Source organism: Giraffa tippelskirchi, chromosome 6 (genome assembly GCF_054371585.1).
Source record: "Giraffa tippelskirchi isolate mGirTip1 chromosome 6, T2T-mGirTip1v1.2.pri, whole genome shotgun sequence".
Taxonomy (NCBI): Eukaryota; Metazoa; Chordata; class Mammalia; order Artiodactyla; family Giraffidae; genus Giraffa; species Giraffa tippelskirchi.
In genome coordinates, this window is record NC_137280.1 from 69,695,354 (window position 1) to 69,717,834 (window position 22,481).

Genomic DNA, 22,481 nt, shown 5'->3' on the forward strand with positions numbered 1-22,481 from the left:
GTTAGCACTTGGATGGGAGAGATGTGATGATAGGCGTGGACATCCGGCAACACCGTTTGGTGGCAGCACTTCACCTGCAGCTCTGTTCTAGAACACTCTGCAAGAGATCTCTACCTACAAGCCTGTCAACTAGACCACTCCTGAGGGCACAATGCAGCTGAAGGAGATCAACTGATGGACATCACTCATTCGCAAGTTCATTCATTCATTCAGTCTGTCAAAGACCGGCTTCAAGGTGTCGGGGAGGCAGGGGTGCTCTCACCGCTCTCCGAGGTGTATCTCAGGTCCTGGAGGGCGGCCACGGCTGCCTGTGTGCCCTGAACGTCCTCTTCGGCTTCTGCGATGTGCAGGTACTGGGTGGAGGGCTCCTCGGGAGTTTCCGTTGCTGGCTAAATGAAAACACAGAATCATCGATGGAACCGCCTAGAAGATCCCCTAGAAGGTCCCCAGAAGCCCCAGGATAACAGATTCAGACAAAACCAACACACACCAGCAATGTGTCTGTAGCAGCTCATTTGCCTGGCATCCCTGAGAAACCAGCGCTCCGATAAAAACCCATTTTTCAAAGAGGAAACTTATCTATGCCAAGTGCCAAGACTTTAAAAACCAGCTTCGGAGGAAAGCTTCCTGCAACACGTTCCTGCCACAGGGAACAGGATGTTGTTCACAGTGAGAGATGAGACACGCACAGAGAGACTGTTGTGTGTGCTCTGCCCCTCCCACTGCCACCAACACTGCTCTGATCCCCTGTGCCAGGGGCCTCCTGCCATGAGGTCAAGAGGGAGGCACAGCCATGCTGGACGGGAGGAGAGGACCGGTCACCACAACATCAGGCCAGCTTAGAGCATGGGTCCCGGCACACAGCAAGATCTCAGCAGATCTCAGCTACTCGTGCAGCCTGCAGCTCGTTATATTTTTATAGGATGGATATGACAAATGCAACTGACCAGAGAAGATACACCTGTGCAGAATCAGGACCCCACGAGAGAAGGAGAAGCTAAAGGGACATTTACAGAAATCTCACACCGATAAGGAGAGGAGAAGTGGGCACTTCACAAGAACTAGATATTAATAATCACCTCTTCCTGGCACTGGAAGGCAGGCAAGCATGAATGTCACCAATAAAGAAGAACGAAAAGCAGATTTTACACACAATTTATAGGAGCCAAAGTTATCACACCCTGTAAGCACTTATCAGCTATTCACAAAGGCTCAGAATAGAATGTGATTATTCTTTTACAGCCAAGTGGTCAAGTTCATTTAGTTCATTTCCAGCCTGACATTTAGCAGACACCCAGTAAGTATCTCATGAATGCATAAAGGAACAAAAAGAAGCATGCTTCTTTATAAGTACCATTAGGCAACATTTTGGCCAACATGGATTGGATCTCAGCCTGTGATGAACAGGAAGGGCGTGGCATGGCTTCCCTGCTTTGGGGTACTCTCTGTAATAACCATCTGTGGGAAGGCGGTGCTTTACAGGCACTCCAGGGAGCCTGGCAACAGCCTGACTGCTAGAACAGGCAGCCTGTCATCACTCAGGGACCACCTCTGGCCAGCTTCTTGGCTGCTCAACTGTCGCACTTCTGGAGTCTAGTGTGTGACTTCGTGTCAACTGTATTTGTAGAGTCACAGCTCTGCTGAAGGTGTCGAGATCTGTATGAAGCAAGGTCTTCAGAGGAGAGGGGCATGACTGCACGGACAGAAGCACCAGGTGGCCGGAAGAGATGGTGTTTACATCAGGAACTGGCATTCCGTGTCTATTTGTTAACAGAGAGCAAAGCCCTGCAAGTATGGACTCGAAACACCAGAGGACTGAGGGTGTCCCGTAGATGGGCACGTGGTGGTGATGTTGCTGACACCATCGCCGCCACCACCAACTGCGGCGGCTGTTTACCGCGGACCTGCCGGGGACTAGACAGTAACCCTGGCATTTCATACATCCTGTCTCTCAATCCTTTTGACCTCTTGGGTGGCAGGAGCCTCACCGTAGACATTAGAACACAGCGGCCACAGAGGTTTGATAAACAATGGCTCAAGGTCAAACTGTTTACAGGAAGGGCCAGGAAATCGCAAGGAAGTCTGTTAATATAAATTCCTTAAATTTTCTTACAGAAAATGTCAAACATACACAAGACAGAGAAGTGAACCTCCGTGCTCACATCACCGCTTCAACAGCCATGAGGACACCTCATGGCCAGTCCTGTTTTGCCGATGCCCCCACCACGCTCCACACAACTGCCCTTTGATTTTGAAGCAAATGCAGATGTCATATCAATTTAAATATTTCAGAATGCACCTCTAAAAGATAAAACTCAAACCAGAACTACAACACCACCGTCACACTCAGAACACTTAACAGTGATTCCTGAATGTCTTCACCTATCTAAGTGGTGTTCTAATTTCTCCAATTCATTTTTTCACAAGTTAATCCTAAAAGTCATACTTAAGTTATTGAAATCCATATATCAGAACTGTCTGATAAAAGTCTCATAAGACTTGCATTTATAGGCTCTCCTTCCACTCTGACTTTCTCCTCTGCTTATAGTTTCATTGCAAAAAGTGTTCGCTTGCTGTCAGAGTTTCCAACAGCCTGGGTTCTGCTGTCTGCACCACCAGGGAATCCCTGAGTGTGTTCCCCGTCCGCTGTATTTCCTGTACACTGACAGTCAGACAGAGAAGCTTAATCAGGTTATCAGTTCCCTTTACGGCAGGAGGACTCCACAGTAACACTGTGTACTTCCATCAGGAGACACTCCGTGACTGAGCGTCTCTGATTTTGCTGTGTTGGCAGGAGACTGATGGTCATCACTAGACCCATGATGCCAGTGGAGGGTTGTAAAACAGAAGTCATGTAAATCTTCACTTGTTGGCTGGAATACGTCTACAAAAAGAAATCTCTCTCCTCCAACGTTCAGTTATTCTGAGATACGGTTTGTTTAGATGAGGTAGAATAATTGTTCAACTCTGAACCTTACCAAAATAACAATTTTATTTATCAAAATAGAGTTGATTCACTATTACTCTGTAAAGGTAACTAAGGAGTTTTCTCCCAAGATCATTATAAACTCATGGATTTAAACACATTTGATGTGCTTCACTCCAGTCTGCAAATACTAACAACAGCCTTAGAGTAACAATACCAACCACTGCTGGTGGAATAACTGAGAACAGTATGTTTTTTGGCCAGTTCCTTTCACCCTTAGGTTCTATTCCATTGGGGAGGAACAATCCAGTTTCTATCTTAAAATCTCTTAAAATAGTTCTTCTCTATGTAGTTCTGCCATTGCTTTGACATACAGTTTAGATCCTTGATTTCATTCTACTCTCAATTTTCAGGGCTTGCTTTTTTAAAGTTCGGTGTTGTTTTTATTGTTATATAAAACCAGAGTCAAATCTGCACAGTGGGTCTGCTAAGACAAGTTTAGGTTCTCTTCTATCCCCTCCATCTCATTATCCCTGCCTTTTCTCCCTCTGATCCCCTTTCCCTTTTTATAACTATTTGATTTTGAAATAATTTCGCATTTACAAAAGAGTCCCAAAGATAACACAGAGGGTTCCCACATACCCTTCTCCTCCTGCTGACATCTGACGTAACCATAGTACAATGATTAAAACCAAGAAATGAACACTGGTTCAGTACTATTAACCAACCTACGGGCTCTGACCAGATTCTACTGGAGTCCTTTTTCTGTTCCAGGATTCAATCCAGGATCCCACCGTGCATGGAGTGCTCCCATCTCCAGAGTCTCCTCCAACTTCCAACAGTCCTCCAGATACTTCTGAGGAGAGCTGGTCAGGTGTCTGACCGTCAACATCATCGCACTGTTTGGATACATGTGATGGTGTCTTGTGATTGGTTAGGGGGCTGAGGATTGTTAGAAGATTATTGACGGTCCTTCTGATCACATCACATCGGGGGGTACATGATGCCACTCTGTCTTACTACCGAGAATTCTGACCCCGGTCACGTGGCTAAGGTGGTGTCAGCCAGGTGTCTGAACTATGATGTTACTACTTTTCCCTTTATAATTCATAATTATTTAGGAGGAGATACTTTGAGATTACATCAATACTCTATTTCTCCTCAAAACTTCTGTTGACTAATTCTGGCATTCATCAATGGATCTTGGCTACTGTAATTATTACTGTGATGTTCTAATGGTAATTTTCTACTTCCCTCATTCTTTCTAGATTTATTAATCAGAATTCTTCTGTAGGTAAGAACTGTTCCTTCTCCACTATTTATTCAATCATTTATCAGTATGGATGTAGAGATATTTACTCTATGCTTTGAATGATTTTTTAGTCCAATACTATCATGATTTACTTTGTTAACTCAAATTGTTTCAGTTTGGGGGCCATTAGGAACTCTCTAGGGAATTCCCTGGTAGCTCAGCTGGTAAAGAATCCGCCTGCAATGCAGGAGACCCTGGTTCGATTCCTGGGTCGGGAAGATCCTCTGGAGAATGGATAGGATACCCACCCCAGTATTCTTGGGCTTCTCTAGTGGCTCAGCTGGTAAAGAATCCACCTGCAATGCAGGAGACTGGGTTCGATCCCTGGGTTGGGAAGAATCCCTGGAGAAGGGAAGGGCTAGGAACTCTCTGGGTTGTCTCCTGTGTCCTTTTGACACGCTTCTGTTTTATTTTTGTGGACCACATTGTTGTTACTTTCTAAATACAAAATGCTCCAGGGTCATCTTATGTAATTTCTGCCTTTGCCCTGAAGTCAACCACTTTTTCCAAGGGACCCTGGTTCCTCTTCTTGGAGAATCCTGTTAGAAACCAAGACCTGGAGACTAGGTGCACTCATTAGCCAGTTGGGGTCACTGTCTCTAGGCCCTCGAAGCACAAAAAACTAAGAAATACGTGCATGTATACTAACCATGTATACACATATATCTGGAATCATTTCTGCATCAATCTATTGGTGTACACACACACACACTATCTTCACATACTACATTAACAGAGTTGTAATAAATAGCCTTGTGTAGACACCTTCCCCTCATTTTTGTCAGTATAACCTTGGGACAGTTTTCTAACAGTGGGATTGTTTAGTTAATGGAAAAAGAAGCGCATTTGTAATTTCAGTAGATATTGCTAGATTCCCCTTCATAAAGGTCACACTGCTTTGCACTCCCACCAGCAATGTATGAGAATGCCTGTTTACTCAGCCTCTCCAGCAGAGATGATGTCAAACTTGTGGATTCTTGCCAGTCGAATAGGTAAGAAATTCTGTCTCTGTCTAGTTTTAATTACATTTATTACATGTGAGGCTGATCACACTTTCAGATAGTCAAGGTCATTTGCATTTCTTTTTCTTCGAACCTTTCTTATCTCTTGCATATTGGGCTGTTGATCTTTTCATCAGTATTTCTAGAAGAAGTCTTTTATAACATTAAGATATTCACCTTGTTTCTATGATATGACTGAAAATGGTTTTTTTATTTTGTCATTTGCCCTTCTATGAGTTCTTTTACATAAGATTTTAAAAATGTTTTTCGTGTGGTTAATTTGTTTTCAATCTTTTTCCTAATTGAATCTGGATTTTGAGTTATAGTTAGGAAAGTTCTCCACGCTCTCAAGTTACAAATAGATTCACTTATGTTTTCTTCTGGTATTTGTAAAATATCTCTTTTTTCACATTTAAATCTCTGTTCTTTTGCTCTAGGTTCTCTCTCTATAAAAGCCATTGATTATTGTATATTGATGTTTTAATCTGCTGCTTATCATGTGTAGTAGATTTTCATTCATTTTTAGACTTTCAAAAACATAATCCTGTATCTACAGAGATACTTCATCTTTTCTTTTCTGATTCTTACATATCTATTTACACTACCTTGTCCAACATACCAGCTGAGGCCTCCCATGATGTTAAAAGACCAGAGCCCCTAGGGCATCCTCATCTTGTTCCCAAATCTAATGAGAAACTTAAGATGTTGGCTTTTGAGCTGAAACACATATATTTTTCTTTTCGTCTTAAAGATGTATGCATCAAATTCTGCTTGATTGACTGTTTTTAATCAGTGGATGTAGAATTTTGTCAAATGCCTTTTCTGCATCTATGAGGATGATCATTTCAGTTTTCTCCCTAGTTCTGATACTATGACGGGTTATGTTAACACATTAACACATTCCCTCCCACTGGACAACCCTTCCCTTGCTTTCTGGAATAACCCCCACATTGTCGTTGGATTTGTTTCTGAGCCCCTACTCATAACTGGAGTAAACCCACTGGATACTCAGATATGACAGAAACTTCTCAGGAAGTGGTTCTCAACTGAGGGTCATTTTGACTCCTGGGCAACACTGGCAGTGTCTGTGCTTTCTGTATGGTTTTTCTTTCTATCTGGTTTTCACAACTGGCCGTGCTAGCAGATCCTTGTGGGTAGAGGTCAATGATGCAACTAAACATTCTAAAATGCATAGTGCAGCCGTCTACAACAAAGAATTGTCCAGATCATAATCTCAGCAGCACTGAGTTTGAGAAACTCTGCCTCAGGTAAACTGCAGTTTGGTAGTAACCCCTGGTACCTGAAAAGAGAAAGAGCTACTGGCTTACAGAGAATTCAGCCAGGAAACTGGTTCCAACATCTGACTGGAAAACAAAGGTGACAGGTCGGAGCACCTGCCTTCAGTTGAGGGAGATGAGGACCTAAAATCAGCAAGAAGGGCCCTTCTCTGTTCTCTGGGTGGGGACCAACATTTTTCTTTCAGATGCAGTTTCTGAAACTCTGGATTCAAGATAATAGAAGTAAAAATATCAATGAGCCCGAGGCAGACATTCATTCACAAACCAGTCTAAACACAACTCAGAGTAAGAAGTCACACACACAGCCCAGACTTCATCCAGTACACCCCCATCGGATGGGAGACGGGGTTCGAAAAGATGGCCAAGTTTCCCACCAGAAAACCCACTGCTCCGAGGAGAGGCACTGGGCTTGCCTGGTTTGTGGTCTGTGCTGAGGACTCACGGTCAAGACCAAGCTTTCAAAAGTACCTCCCACTTGGGGTCTCCTTCACTCTCCACAAGCTTCAGGCCGTGCCTGTTCTTCAGGTGCCTGTTGAACTCCCATTTGGTGCCATAGACGAAGCTGCACACGGGACACTTCAAACCACCTGAAAGCACAGACACAGGTAAGAAAGCTCTCACAGCCTTCCGTCCAAATGCCTCAAATCTAAGAGATGCATGCGTCTCCAGTATTTACTTTCAATCCAAGCTTACTTTACTAGTAAACAGAATAGCAGCAGTTCAATATGTTTTTCAGGGCAGAGATTTTAAAACTTAATGCATTTCTTTACACTTATTGAATCAGAATATGCAGAGAATCTAATACACATTTAATATTTTAGGCGACAGAGAGTCAAGATGAGTAGTATCTTTCCTTTGGCTGAGTGGATAAAGTGGCTTAAATCATTTTTGCACATTTTTATTTGAAAATAACAAATAATTTAGAAAGCGAAAAACAACTGAAGGACAACGGTTGCTTTTCTCAATCTCTTTTGTCCCAAAACACTAAGGCAGAGGGCCAGATGCTCAGTCTCCTTCACGTCAGAAGTGAAGCCAGGGATATAAATCCCCACTTGAACATCCCCATAAAGGACAAATGAAAAAGCTGGTCACATTCTGAAATGTCACTATTTATTTAACTGATTAAATCTGACACATGTTCTAGGAAGTACCTGCATGCTTTAATTAAGAGAATATAAAACTCTAGAATTAAAAAAAAACAAAAACTGAGCATCATACAAAGACTATCTATCTAAGATTTTATCAGAAGCAGTAACTAAATTTGGAGCTGGACAAAAATCATTTGTTTATTTGTTCATCTGAAGTACAGCTGGTTTACAATGAATGCTGTGTCAGTTTCACCTAAGTGTTAGTACAGGGAAGGGACTGAACAGGATGTGCTTTCAGAAGCAGACTAGTCCCCGGGAGGCCAGCTGTAGTCCCAGCAGTGCTGTGTGTTGTGGTCAGTTGCATCCAACTCTTTGTGACCCCGTGGACTGTAGCCCTCCAGGCTCCTCTGTCCATGGGATGCTCCAGGCAAGAATCCTGGAGTGGGTTTCCATTTCCTCCTCCAGGGGATCCTCCCGACCCAGGGGTCCAAACAAACCTGTGTCTCTTTTGTCTCCTGCCTTGGCAGGCAGATTCTTTACCACTAGCACCACCTAGGAGGCCCACAGAGACTGGCAATGGTTACCAAATTCTGAACTTCTAGAACATTCTATAGAAAAGGCAGCTCAGACAGTTGTTTTTCCCAAACTCAAACACACTGCACCTTTTTAGACAAATCAAATAAGCTTGTTTTTTCTTGTCCAGAGGATAATTAACCTTAGTTCTTAATCTTCTTTGTTATTGCTTATTCATCATCTAAAATGATGTATTTTCTTATAATCATCTTTTAAAACCCTCCAAGGCACGAGAACCACTACCTTGTCTTTGGGTTAAGCTGATGTTGCTTCTATAAAGACTTAATATGTGGCAATGAACACAAACAAACTACCAAAGGTTAAATTTAGGCTTTAAAATGAAATTAAGGATTCCTTCTGGGCTATTCTTTAATGGAAACTAATTTAAGGAGAAAAAACATCCTTACATTATGCTTAAATTAAAATTAATATGAGAATGCCCCCACATTAATTAAAACTCTCACTTTTATCACGGTGGCTTTAATTAAAGAACAACAAATAGAAATATGTAATCTAGATAGAAGGTGTAACTGTGCCAGGTAATTGACATCAAAGCCGAGAAAAATTAATTTCCATTTCAATTCATTAAATGCTTAGGCAACACTTGGCAAAGGTCACGGGGAGACCTAGTGAGTTTCCCTGCAGCACTGATATTAAGTGCACCCCATAACAACCACAACCCCCACCCTCACCCCACAAGTTGCAATCTTCCTCATAAGGAAAGATGAACCAAGCCAAAGGACAGAATTTCAGGAGCAATTCGGAAACTCCATCATGGCATCTTTTGTTCTTTTTGGAATTCAATCTATTCCGGAGGAATTTCAAGTGTTAAAACTATTTTCACTCCTTTGCAGTGGCTGATGTTACTGAAAATTCAATTTCATTTTCAATAATATAACTCCTAGAATGGCATAGACACTCAGTTGGACAGTCAGGAGATCTGAATTTGTCACTTGGCTCACGTGACTCAGAACCACTTTCTTGAATTCTTAGGTCTTGGTTTTTTTTTTTTCTATGAAGGCAAAAATGCTAAAGCTTACATCCTTATAAAAGGCGGTGTATAAGTCAGAGAAGGAGAAATATCATATGACATCCCTTTTATGTGGAATCTAAAAGGAAATGATGCAAATGAACTTACAAAACAGAAACAGACTAACAGACTTAGAAAACAAACTTATGGTTGCCAACGGGAAGGGACCGTTAGGGAGTCTGGGATGATCATGGACACACTGCTATATTTAAAATGGATAACCAACAGGGACCTATTGTATAACACAGGGACCTCTTTGCTCAATGTCATGTGGTAGCCTGGAAGGGAGGGGAGTTTAGGGGAGAATAGATACACATGTATGTATGGCCGAGTCCCTTCGCTGTTCACCTGAAACTACCACAACATTGTTAATCAGCTATACTCCAGTACAAAATAAAAAGCTAAAAAAAAAGAAAAAAAGACAGTGTGGGGTCAGCAGAATAACGGGCTCCCCAGAGATATTCCTAAACCCTGGAACATGTGAAAACAAAACCTCAGGTGGCAGAAAGGATCTCAGAGGTAAGGATCAGGTAAGGGGCTGGAGATGGGGCTATTACCCTGCACCATCTGGATGGGCCTAATGTTATCACAAGTATTCTTCTAAGAGCGGGCAGGACAGCAGATCCCAGCGCCGTCACCTGACAAAGAACTACTGCTGGCTTTGGAGATGGAGGAGAGGGCAGAGCCAAGGACTGTAGACAGCCTCCGGGAGCTGGAGAAAGAAAACATCCTGATCTTGAGACTCCAGAAGGAATACAGACTTGTCAGAAAACCTGACTTGAGCTCCTGAGACCAGCTTGGGCTCCTTACCTTCAGAATGGCAAGATAATAAATCTGTGCTGATTTAAACCACCAACAACCATATGGCCATTTGTTACAGCAGCAACAAGAAACTAATACAGATGCTCAAGGGTAACTGGACCAAAGGCAGCTTAATTATCAACGGGAAGTGGACACAGAGAACTTTTATTTTATTAACATGTGAAACATGAAATCAGACTTGGGGAAATACTGCAGAGGGAAAACAAAGTGCATTTGACTCTGAGTCAGGCTGAGTCAGAGCTTAATCAAGGTCTCCCTCATCCCTTCTGGTCCTCCCAAACACTTCTCAAAATCTTGGTGATCTGAGATCCTCTGGACAACCAGGGAAGGGATGGAAAGAGAGAGGTCCCAGAGTCAGCCTTGGGTCAGGTTAGCAGTGAGGCCTGCAGGCAAAGCAGTAAGAGAAAGTAGACAGCTCCCGTGTGTGTAACCTTTCAACACATCTGCATGTGACCTTGTGTGACCACCAGCAAATGCAAACCAGTCCCCAACAGGACCACACCTCCTCGTCTTCCTTCTCCTCAACAAGTGCACAGTTGAGACTCACGTCAGGGGACGCAGCCCATCCGTGGTGAGAAGCCTGGGTCTGGCCTGATCACCTGCTCACTGTGCAGTTGGGGCCACTCCTTTCTCCTCTCTGCACTTGCTCATTTTAGAATGGGAAAGATGATGCCAACCTCATGAGATATAAGGTAACATAGGAAACAACAACGAACAGCACAGCATCACATCACTGGAAGCATCTTCCAGTGATGTATGGGATCTGAGCCCTAAAAAAACAATTTTAAAATAAAAATGTCCAAAAATCAAATAAAGGACTCTAGGTTGGCTGACAGTTTCTGGATTTTTTTCTATACAATTTTCCGTGAATCTGGTGTGGAAGCGCTTCGCTGATAGCTCAGTTGTAAAGAATTTGCCTGCAATGCAGGAGACCCCGGTTCGATTCCTGGGTCGGGAAGATCCTCTGGAGAAGGGATAGGCTACCCACTCCAGTATTCTTGGGCTTCACTTGTGGCTCAGCTGGTAAGAATCTGCCTGCAATGCGGGAGACCTGGATTCGATCCTTGGTTTGGCTGACAGTTTCTGGATTTTTTTCTATACTATTTTCCCCAAATCTGGTGTGAAAAAACTAAGATGTGAATGTACATCAAAGGTATGGATATACATGTTTACACTCTTCTAATACAACTGTTCAAAACAGCACAAAGACTTCAGCAGATGCCACAAACTAAGACTTCTCTGGCCCTCTTCCTCATATCTTTTCTTATCTCATTTAGCTACCCCACCCTGCTCAATGACTTTGCCAACAAAGGTCCATCTAGTCAAAGCTATGGTTTTTCCAGTAGTCATGTATGGATGTGAGAGTTGGACTGTGAAGAAAGCTCAGCGCCAAAGAATTGATGCTTTTGAACTATGGTGCTGGAGAAGACTCTTGAGAGTCCCCTGGACAGCTAGGAGATCCAACCAGTCCATCCTCAAGGAGATCAGTCCTGGGTGTTCATTGGAAGGATTGATGTTGAAGCTGAAACTCCATACTTCAGCCACCTGATGCGAAGAGCTGACTCATTTGAAAAGACCCTGACGCTGGGAAAGATTGAGGGTAGGAGGAGAAGGGGACGACAGAGGATGAGATGGTTGGATGGCATCACCGACTCAATGGACATGGGTTTGGGTGAACTCCGGGAGTTGGTGATGGACAGGGAGGCCTGGTGTGCTGCGGTTCATGGAGTCGCAAAGAGTCGGACACAAATGAGCGATTGAACTGAACTGTTCAATGACTCCTTAAAACAAGGGACCTGAGATAAGGTTCACCACCTGAGAGAAGCAGTGAACTTTTCTCCTATAGCAATGTGGGGCCTGTTAAAAGGAGCACATACTTTCTGTTAGAAGATCAGAACACAGAAGAGCTGCCCAGGCTTCATCCCCAACCCAGAATGACAACAAATACCACCACATACCAGTGCCTCGCACAGAGTGGGGAACACAATGAGCTTAAGACAGACTGTGAAGAAGGGCGATGGAATAAACACGATAAGGAATGTGAGCCATTTATCAGGCACTTGTGACACGTCAGGCACGGTCTGGGATCTTCGAGGATAAGATCTCATCTTTGCAAACTGATGCTCAGAGAAGCTGAGTAACTGATCCAGGGGCCACAGTGATCACAGATGGGCTCCAGAGCTGTGCACCGGACCCTAGACTCGTGCCAATATCCTGGGGCAACTTGAAGGAGGACCGTGAGGTCCCAGGAAAAGGACCAGCCGATTGTTACCAGGCTGTGAGCTCCAGGAACGAGCTGAGAGTTTGTGACGCTGAGCACTAAGTATTTGATGCCTCTCACAACCTCTGGTTTTAGTGAACCAGCTCCCAAGATGGCTTCATCGGGCTTTTTAAGAGGAGGAAAGGGGGAGGCCCACTGAAGCGATACAATAGGAAAATGTATATTTTGGGGGAAAATGCCTCAAATCCATATTAATGAACGAGTGGCAGAGAGGAATAAACAAGAGGTTGATCTGCTTTCAAAACATCAGAAGCAGATAAAACTCAAGCAGGGGAGAACGCATTTACACAGCATTCAGTACAAGTCTAACTGCCAGAAAAGCACTGGAGTCCCAGTGCCTCCAGCTGAGGCCTGGCTGGCACACGGCGGGCACGTGGCCTGTGCCCCCAGGACCAGACATGTGCTGGAGCCAATGGGAACCAGCTCAGTAGCTGGCTGGGCACATCCCTGCCCAACTCAGCAATATCACATGGGAAGCTTGAAATTGGCCCTGGTAGAAATATTCACAGCACAGAAACTGGAAAATGCTACAAATCAGCACCCCATCCCCCGCCCCGGGAAAGCCAGCTGGGGAACATTTCCAGAACACGACAAGTGGACGACTCAGCAGCCTCCACTCCAGGGTTCACTGAAAAGGACCCAAACTGCAGGGAAAACACCACAGTCCCTTCCCTGAGAAACCTGCCAGGATCGGAAACCTCAGCCTTTTAGGTCCTTTCCCCGCCTCCTCTACAAAAGTGCACGGACCCCCTCCCCAAACCCCTGAGCCTGGGGCAGAACCATCCTTCTCAGCAATTGATGGCTCCCGTGTGTCACTGTTTCAACACAGCGGATGGACAAGCAGTCCCTGCACTTGGTTTCAGGAGACTGCAACATCATTATGAGAAAACTACATTTATGATTTTTTTCTTTAATTTTTAATTTTAGAAATACTTTTTAATTTATTCATTTGGAGGATAATTACTTTACAATATGTTTCTTCCATACATCAATATGAATCAGTCATAGGTATATATGTGGTTTTTTATTATGTCATTTTAAGACCTTTTCCTCTATCTCAAAACAAGAAGTTATAAAGTCCCGGGAAGATAATTTTTGAGGGGTCAGTAGAAGAGGAAAATAAAACCAAAGAAGGAAGAGAATTACATGAAATTAATCAAAAGAGAATGAGAAAAATCCCAGTGATCCCAAACGACTCAGCATTACAGTCCTTTTTATCCAGCCCCAACTTCTTCCTCCCTCCTACTCTCCCTCAGACACAAGGACAGTGAGAGCTGTGTGCTCTTGAGTGCTCTTGAGCTGCACTAATCCTCAACCAGCTCTCTGATTTCAGAGACAGTTCTCCTGCCAAGACACAGAGGCATGGAGTCTCCTTATGAGCCAAAACACATTCAGTTGCTTCCTTCCGCGTGAGTCTCTTGATAGGGGCATAGCAAAAATAAATAAACACACACATGAAGGCCAAAAAGAGCCCTGCAAAGATTAGAAAACCCAGACCCTGTCAGGGAATGCCAACTGATTATAGAGCAAGTTAGAAAGTTAACTTAGGGCATGAAGTAAATGTAGGGCATGAAGCAACTTGACCTCAGCACATTTTGTGCAAGCTAGTAAGGAAAGTCCGGAAGCAGGGAACCCATCACAGAGGCATCAGTCTGATCCCCACACCTGTCCCAACAACCAAGTAAACGTCTATTTCCTGCCAGTCCAGCCTAAGAATGTGAAGGATGTTGAAATGAATTGCTAGCCCTGTGCTCCAATTATTTACTGTGACTCTAAGACAACCCAGGAGAAGGGGAGGACAGAGGATGAGATGGTTGGATGGCATCACCAACTCGATGGACATGAGTTTGAGCAAGTTCTGGGAGTTAGTGTTGGACAGGGAAGCCTGGCGTGCTGCAGTCCATGGGGTCAAAAAGAGTCGGATATGACTGAGTGACTGAACTGAACTGAAGGTAATCCACCCTCTCTTCTGTGATTCCTGGACAGCGGGGTCCTCAAAAATGATACAGCGGCCCTAGAAGCCTTAGCATATTTTCAGAAAAAAAAAAAAAATACAAAAGAAAGGAATGCAAATGTACTGAGTGCCAGACACTCAAGTGTTCTCCTTCCATCCTCCCGAGACCCTGTGTGATGGCAGCTGAGAGCTCCAGGGGAGGTCTGGGGCCTCCGGTGGAGGGTGGGTAACCTCCCCAAATGGCAACACACCGGCCTGCCCTCCAACTCCTAGAAACTGCCTTTAATGCCAACACCGGGCACATGCTCCCATTATCCCAGATGGATGACTTAAAATTATCCGAGAGTTTTCTGCTGCTCATCTATTTCTGTACATCAGCCCTGTCACCATAAGTGCTGAAAGATACAGTCAATTCATTTATTTTACATTAGGACGCCTTTCATGGTGGTTACAGCAAGTGGAGCTTCACACCAGGGACAGGGGAGTGGAGGGAGGGTGGGGGTGGGGAAGGGTGGAGGGAGGGTGGGGGGAGGATGGAGGTTTCTAAAATGGTCTTCAGCTTCAAAGAGTCACAGGATCTAGGGAAGAGCAACCACTGACACACTGCACGCTGCTATCATTTTTCAGCTGAATTACCGGAGCACAGATATAAATACAACAGCATTTCTATGTAGCAACAGCATGTGAGCTAAACTCTCGCAAATGGAAATGTGACCATGTATTGAAAAACCCCCAAACTTTTCAACGATATTAAAGTTTTCATTCATTCTCTTTAGTTTAAATGTTCTAAATTGTTTCTTCTTTTCAGGAGGAATATATAATCTGAGCACTCAAATATTTTTGGATAATCTAAAGAACCCCACCCATAAATATGCTTAATATAGTGTTATTTATAATTGAAATAAAAGAAAATCTAGAAACCCTACAATGTTCAACAACAGGAGTATGGTTAAATAAAGTAGGGTGGGACTTTCCTGGTGGTCCATTGGTTAAGAATCTACCTTCCCATGCAGGGAACGGGGGTTCCATCCCTGATTGGGGAAACTAAGATCCCACATGACTCGGGGCAACTAAGCCCGTGTGCCCAACTACTGAGGCTGTGTGCTGCAACTAAGACGCAATGCAGCCAAAAAACAAAGTAAATAAATATCTAAAATAAATAAAGTGGGGTGCTCCCATTTGATGCTGTATTGAAAAAAGCCCTTAAAGGTAAACTAGGAAGACAGTGTAGCAAAGGAAAACAAACTGTGTGTGTTAATCAACATTAAGTAAAGAAAGTTAGCCATGAACTTTCATTTGTGCAAAATGTGTGTATGGACTAAGGACAGAAGGCCGTACAGGTGACCCTTTGAACCCCCAGGTTCCACATCCTATGTGGGGCTGAAAATGCAGACACCAACTGTTCTCTGCCATTTTACACAAATGACTTGAGCATCCTCTCAGACTGTGGGATCCGTGAGAGTCCTGGAACTGATCCCCTGCCGATACCAAGGGATGACTGTACCGATAAATGAATGTTATGGGAAGAGTGGTAAAATGTGTGGGTAAGTGACCCCTTTTTTTATTTAAGATTTCCATCAAAAGTGAAGGTGTTAATTGCTCAGTTGTGTCTGACTTTGCGATCCTGTGGACTATACCCTGCCAGGCTCCTTTGTCCATGGGATTCTCCAGGCAAGAACGTTGGAGTGTGTTGCCATTCCCTTCTCCAGGGGATCTTCCTGACCCAGGGATTGAAACCAGGTCTCCCACCCTGCAGGCAGATTCTTTACAATCTGAGCCACCGGTTTCCTTAGCCCTAAGGTTTCCGTTAAGGTTGCTGTAATATGGTCCTGGCTGCAAGCAACACTGACGCTCACAGGGAGGAGGAGGAAGTGAACGGTGATGACCAGGAGTGCACGGGTTGTGCCAGGGGCGGTTGCAGAGCTGCCCCGGGAGCCCGGCCGGGCGCAAGGGCGCAGCCGCTCACCTACCTTGCTGGATGAGCGCATCAGCCGCCAGCTCCCCGGTGCCTGCATTGCTGTACTCCTCGTTGGGGTGCTTCCGGTTGTAATGCCGCTTCAGGGAGCCCGAGATGTTGCAGGAGTAATGGCAGTGGGCACAGCGGAAAGGCTGGGGGACAAGGACGAGGGTTAGGGCCAGGCCAGCCCCCGTGCCCTCAGCCTCCACGGGAAGGCAGAGGCCCACCCCCCTCCCACCCCACTCCTCCTCCGCGACTCTCCCATCCACGGAGCATCCACTTCCTGGAAGGCCTGCGAGGAGCAGAGACCATCTCTCTGAAAATGCTCCAGGAAAAGACAAACCTGGGGTGGCTGAATCCTGCCTCTGCAGGGAACCCCCCAAGTGACTGGGCAGGAGTCCCCAGAGCAGGAGGCGACTCTGCTGAACAAGGCTGCTTTTGTATCTTTCTCTGTTGTTCACCCCAGAGTTTATATTTCTTGTTCAAGAAGAAAATCTCAAAAATCCAACACAGGAATCTATCTTTTTTTTTCCAAGTGAATGCTATTCAAGTAGCTCCCCTTACCATTAATTTTGATGCACTTGCCTTTCTCCGTATAAGCAAGTTCTATGAAATTATTTTTGGAACATTAGCATTTGCACAGAAATCAAAAAGAACAACCAAAAAATGCTCTCCTGACAGTGCTGGGTGGTCAGTGGGCACAGAGGCAGGAAGGGGCAATTAAAATGAGAAATGATCCTACAAACCTAACTTCAGGCTCAAGAGCCAATTCCATCCTTCTTAGAGCAAAGCAGATAAACTGCCTCATAAGAGTTTCAACTCTATGTATTTCCCCATGCCTGCTCCTTGGTGGAATTACTAATGAAAACAACTCCCAAAACATTTCAGTAGATAGGTCAAAAAATGGACAGGTGAGTCCAAAAGACAACTCAGTTTCTGAGCTACTGGTTTCTATGAAAATCTTCAATTCTTAAAGCCAGAAGGGACACTTTCAAGGACTGGCTGTGACCAAACCTCCCTTCGTGATGAGACAGCCTTCTTCCACCTCTGATGTCTGGATCTCAGCCTTTGTTACAGGCAGGGAGGTCAGCACCCTGGCTCCCTGCACTACTGAACAGCTCTAGGGGTTTAGGAGGACAAACATTTCCATCTATCCCATTCCTTGGTACTGTCATCACCTTTTACAGGAACTCAATCACTACCTAACATCTTCTTGGGACCCTCTCTCCCTAAATGGTGTGGCTGAGCCACATTTGGGCTTTTCACGCAGAACAAGCCTGAACTTGTGGGATGTTGCCACGTTTCAGCAAGGACTTCTGCTGGGGTAGTCACTGCAGGGCAGGAGACAGAGGCAAAGTGGAGCATGGGTAATGCCCCATACCCACTGCCAGGCATAGGGTCTGACTGCATCATGAACAGAGCACATCTTGGGATTCCATTTATGAAGCATATATTGTATTTACTGACATCCTGCTATGAGTCAGACCTTGTTCTCACCCTGAGGACACAGTGACAAATGAGAGACTTCTGATTCCCTGAATGCACACGAGTTTTTGGACTTAGATATCAACTGCAAAGATTAAATGCTATCTAGGCAAACTAAATCACAACACTTGTTTCCTAAGTCAGATACTTGCAGATAGCAACTGACGCTACCTCTCAAAGGAAAGTTATTTATTGAGACCTTTCGAGCCAGCATCCAGCTAAGAGTTATGAGGAAAATATATGCAGGCTGCAGTCCTGTAGTGCACGTGAGAAAAAATGACAAAAAAGAAAGTGGATCAAAACAAGGCAGGAAGCTGCTGTCATGGCTACAACACAGTGTTACAGTGTATTTGTGAAGTAGTGTGACCTAACATAATTTATAACTATTTTAGCTCACCTTTACTGATAGCTACCATATGCCAGAGAGTTCTAAGTTTTGCGTGGATTAATTCCTGCAAATCTCACAACAACCTCCTGCAGCAGGTACAACTGCTATTCCCATTTCACAGATAAAAAAACTGAAACGCAAAAGGGTTAGGGAATTTGCCCAAAGCTTCACAATCTCCCAGCCCTACTACTTGTCTGCGCTGGATTTGGGGCCCCTGGTCCAGCCAGCAAAGAAGAGATGATCTGGCTTCCCACTTATCTTCCCTGGGAGGGGCATGGTTTGGTTTGCGTGCATTTCCCGGACATAAGGCAGCCCACGTCTAACCATCAACTTGGACAAACGAGGACTGCCAAGGTGAGCCGGGAGGAACACAGGCCATTCCAGAGGGCTGCGACCAGTGGGGGTGGGTGGGGCCGAGAAGAGGGTGGAAGGCGGCCAGGTCACAGGGGGATGTGCTACGTTAGGAAACTGACTCTGGATGGGGTTCCTGGTGGTTATCAGGCAGGGGGTGACGCACCAACTTCAGAGTTTTCACTCTGGAAATGAATGGAGGGTGGATTATTTGAAAGGAACAAGACTGGAGGCAAGGAACCACGCATCCAGCTGCTGCCATGGTGAAAACGAGATCTAGAGGCCTAAAATGAGAGAGTGGAACAGAAAAACCACAACCAAAATTAAAACTCTTAAAATGACATTAAATGTAATAACTTTAAAAGACATTACGTGGCGGGGTGGGGGCGGGGGAGATGGGGAGCCACAGCATGAGAGACTGTATTTATAACATGTAACCCAAAAAGTGATCCCCAACGCAGACACACGAAGGATTACTGAAAACAAACAAGAAAGCAAAACCACTCAATAGAAAAAATGGGAAAATATTTGAACAGTATTTAAAAAAAAAGGAAAGAGAAATAAATCCAAATGGCTAAAAAAAATTATGAAAAAGGGCTCAATTCCATTAACTATCATGAACACGAAAATAAAGCCACACGGAGAGGCCAATGCAGGCCCAGCAGGCTGGCCCTCCTGCACGTCCCCCCGGAAACAGAGCAGCAGAGGCTCTGGGCCGGGCACCCCTGCTGCTGGCATAACCTGGCACAACCACCATGGAAAGTGGCTGGGCTTCGCCTCCTCAAGCTGAAGACGTACCTACGGCCCTGCCAAGCGCTCACCAGGTGTCCACCCCGGAGATTCTCGTGGACAGACAGCGCACAGCAGCAGAGCTGGTGACAATGACACAACAGAAAGAGCCCTGCTGTCCCCCCTACAACTGAGTGGATGAACTGAATGGATGAACATCCCCGCGAGGGCTGCACAGCACAGGCTATTTCACACTGGGGAGTATGCACGGGGGCTTCCGTGGTGGTCTAGTGGCTAAGCACCGTGCTCCCAATGCAGGGAGCCTGCGCTTGATTCCTGGTCAGAGAGCTAGATACTGCACGCCACAGCTAAGACCCCAGTGCAGCCAAATACATAAATAATGTTTAAAAGAAGAAAAAAATGACAGAACCATCAGTTTAAAAAGAAAAAAATGAATGGAGGAGGATGACATGCAGTCTCACCAACATAACATTCAGTAAAGAAGCCAAGTTCAGAACAAAGAATAAAATAAATTCCACATATAAATCCATATATCTAGATATGGATATATATCTATACATGGGTTTACATATATGTGTGTGTATGCTCAGTCACTTAGTTGTGTCCGACTTTGCAACCCCATGGACTGTAGCCCGCCAGGCTCCTCTGTCCAGGGCATTCTCCAGGCAAGAATACCAGAGTGGGTTGCCATGCCTTCCTCCAGGGGATCTTCTCAACCCAGGTCTCCCACATTGCAGGTGGATTCTTTACTGTCTGAGCCACCAGGGAAGCCCTTACATATATATAAATCCATATATATTGTAAATCCATAAATAGATACATATCCACATCCAGATATATGGATAATATAAAGTTCAAAAGCATGCCATGTTGCTAAATTAGTCTGCGTAGGGATGTATACGCCAATAGTAGAACTACTAAGAAAACCAGAAAGTAATTTTCAGGTTAACAGCCACACCTCAGGTAGAGAAGGGGGTGGGCCCATAAAGCAGGTCTGAGGACAGGCAATGGTCCATCTCTGGGCAGTGGGACAGGAGTGTTAACATCACAATTATTCATCCCCCCACACACTCGTGTGTACATCTGATATTCTGGATGTACATTCTATCTCACAACAAGAGAAGTAAAAAAGAAATGGGTGGTCAAATGGGACAATATGTGACCAAAAACTCTCTTCACAAGGGTTTTGATGATCACACGTAACTTAGATAAAATGTCTTGAATGGCATAGCACCCAATGAGCAGCGTCATTAATATTAATAACAGCACAGCAGCAACGGCATTCATACCCTGACATATAAAGCAATTTTTACCTTTATTTTCTTTCATCAGTGTGATGGAAATTATACTGATACTGGAACGAGGTTCTAACACATCCGCCCTTTGGCATGTCTGAAAATGTCCGAAAAGAAGACTGCAGTTGGGAGCTCTCTCTAAAAGACCTGGTGACAGGTCTGGAGGAAATATGAACTATCATCACAGTAGCATCACCAAACCTGAATCAAAGTGCACAGTGGAGAGATGTCCTGGATTATGCAAGTGCTGCCCTGGGCCTTGGGTTGTAGGACACCTCTAAGATTTACAGCAGTAAATCTGCAGCAAAGAAACCCAGCAGGAAGATGAGATTTTTTTTTTTCATGAAAGTCTGAGGGGCATCAATTTTCTAAAATGCAAGCCAGCACCAAGTCAGGCTGAGGAGCATGAAGCTGGGCTGGGGTGGGGGCCTTCAGCTACTCGTGAGCTGACCGTAAGGCCCATGCAGACAAGCCCCGCGTTAGCAACAATGTCCCCCCGAGGATGGATTAAACAGATGATTTTTGCAGCTTTCCCTATTATGATGTATTTTCAGTTTTGCAAATGGCTTTCTGTTTCCAACAACAGAACCAGTAAGATAGTGCTGTTTTCATAGGAGTATTTCCAGCCCAGAAAGTTCTGGTAAAACAAACTGCTCACTTTGCTTCCCCAGCCTCGCTATCCCCGCCCCCGTGGGGACCTTTTGCTGCACAGCCCCCCATCTGCATGGCCCAGGGAGCTCCCTGCCACTCGCTGCCACCTCCAAAACTGCGGGTTAGACGGTGGGCAACACTGCCACACCGAAGTCCACAATGCCTACATTTCCACCAGTTTCCAAGGAACACACCAGAAGACTGCACGCATTCCCTTTGATCAGAACCTCCACTGAGACACTTCCTGAAAGAAACACAATGATGAAGCGAGGCTTACTGTGCCTGCTGTGAGAAAACACCACACTTCTAGATATTAAATCTGCACTTTGCTGAGAACAGCTCCTGCTGGGCCACGTGGGGCCTCCTGACTCATGCCGTGTCTGGCTCACTGCCAGGGGTCAACAGCGCTGGGTGAATTTAGAGACCCCGGGACCTTGGGAGCACGCTTGGTTACATGTGCTTTTTCTCCCTTTAACCTCACTGCCCCTCACTGCTATGAGGGAAGGAAGTACTGAGGGTTCAAAGCCATGCAGGGAACTGAGGGCAGAGTGAAGAGCAGGCAGGGCCCAGCAAGGACGAGCCACTGAACTCTGTGTCCTTGTGGCTACAAGCCTTCAGAGGAGCCCAGAAGCCTGCCTCCACCTGGATGGCTTCCGTGATCAGCCTTGGTCACCGCAGTTCTATAGAATCGATTCATTTACTCATTTGCTCACTCCACAAATGATAATTAAGTGCTGCCTCCATTCTGAGTCTAGAACAAAAACTAGAACAAAGTGCCTCACAGATGAAACATTCTAACATAAACAACGAACCACATCAACTGTCAGGTACCATCTGACATCATGGAAAAAATTAAAGCCTGGCCCTTGGCGGATGTTCAGGATGAGGTCCTGAGCTGGGAGACTGTAACGCTTCACAAGTTTTCAGAGCATGTCCCCACAGCCTGCTCCTTTTCAGCAGAGCCATGAGTAGGCCCCTCACCCTGTAGCAAGAGAAACACACACTGGCCAGGTCAATCACCAAAGAGTATGTCTGCACCAGTCTGGGGAGTGAGCCACTCAAAAAGAAAAATATGCATATTCATGGGGAAAAGGACTGAGACTGTAAATCGTAAGACACGTGGTGATGCTGAGAAGGGACATTCCTAGAGAGCATTTGTATCCAGAATCCTGGCTCCTTCGCCTCCCCCTCAGCCTGAGTTCAGAGAGAGATGTGAACTACGCACACATAGAACCAAGCGCAGGGACTGGTACACCAACCCCCAACCCGACACACACACAAAGAGCCTAAGGATGCACAGACAGTCACAGGGGACAGAC

General features: G+C 45.1%; 1 protein-coding gene across 7 annotated transcripts in view; it reads right to left on the minus strand.

Moving 5' to 3' along the window:
- ZFAT (zinc finger and AT-hook domain containing) overlaps positions 1 to 22,481 on the minus strand; it is a 159,522-nt gene that overhangs the window by 21,409 nt on the left and 115,632 nt on the right. For all 7 annotated transcript variants that reach the window (XM_081505132.1, XM_081505131.1, XM_081505135.1 and 4 more), the window contains 3 exons: positions 16,256 to 16,394; positions 7,006 to 7,124; positions 263 to 389 (listed from right to left, as the gene is read on the minus strand). In XM_081505132.1, coding sequence (XP_081361258.1) covers positions 263 to 389; positions 7,006 to 7,124; positions 16,256 to 16,394 — 385 coding nt within the window. The remainder of the gene's footprint in view (positions 1 to 262; positions 390 to 7,005; positions 7,125 to 16,255; positions 16,395 to 22,481) is intronic.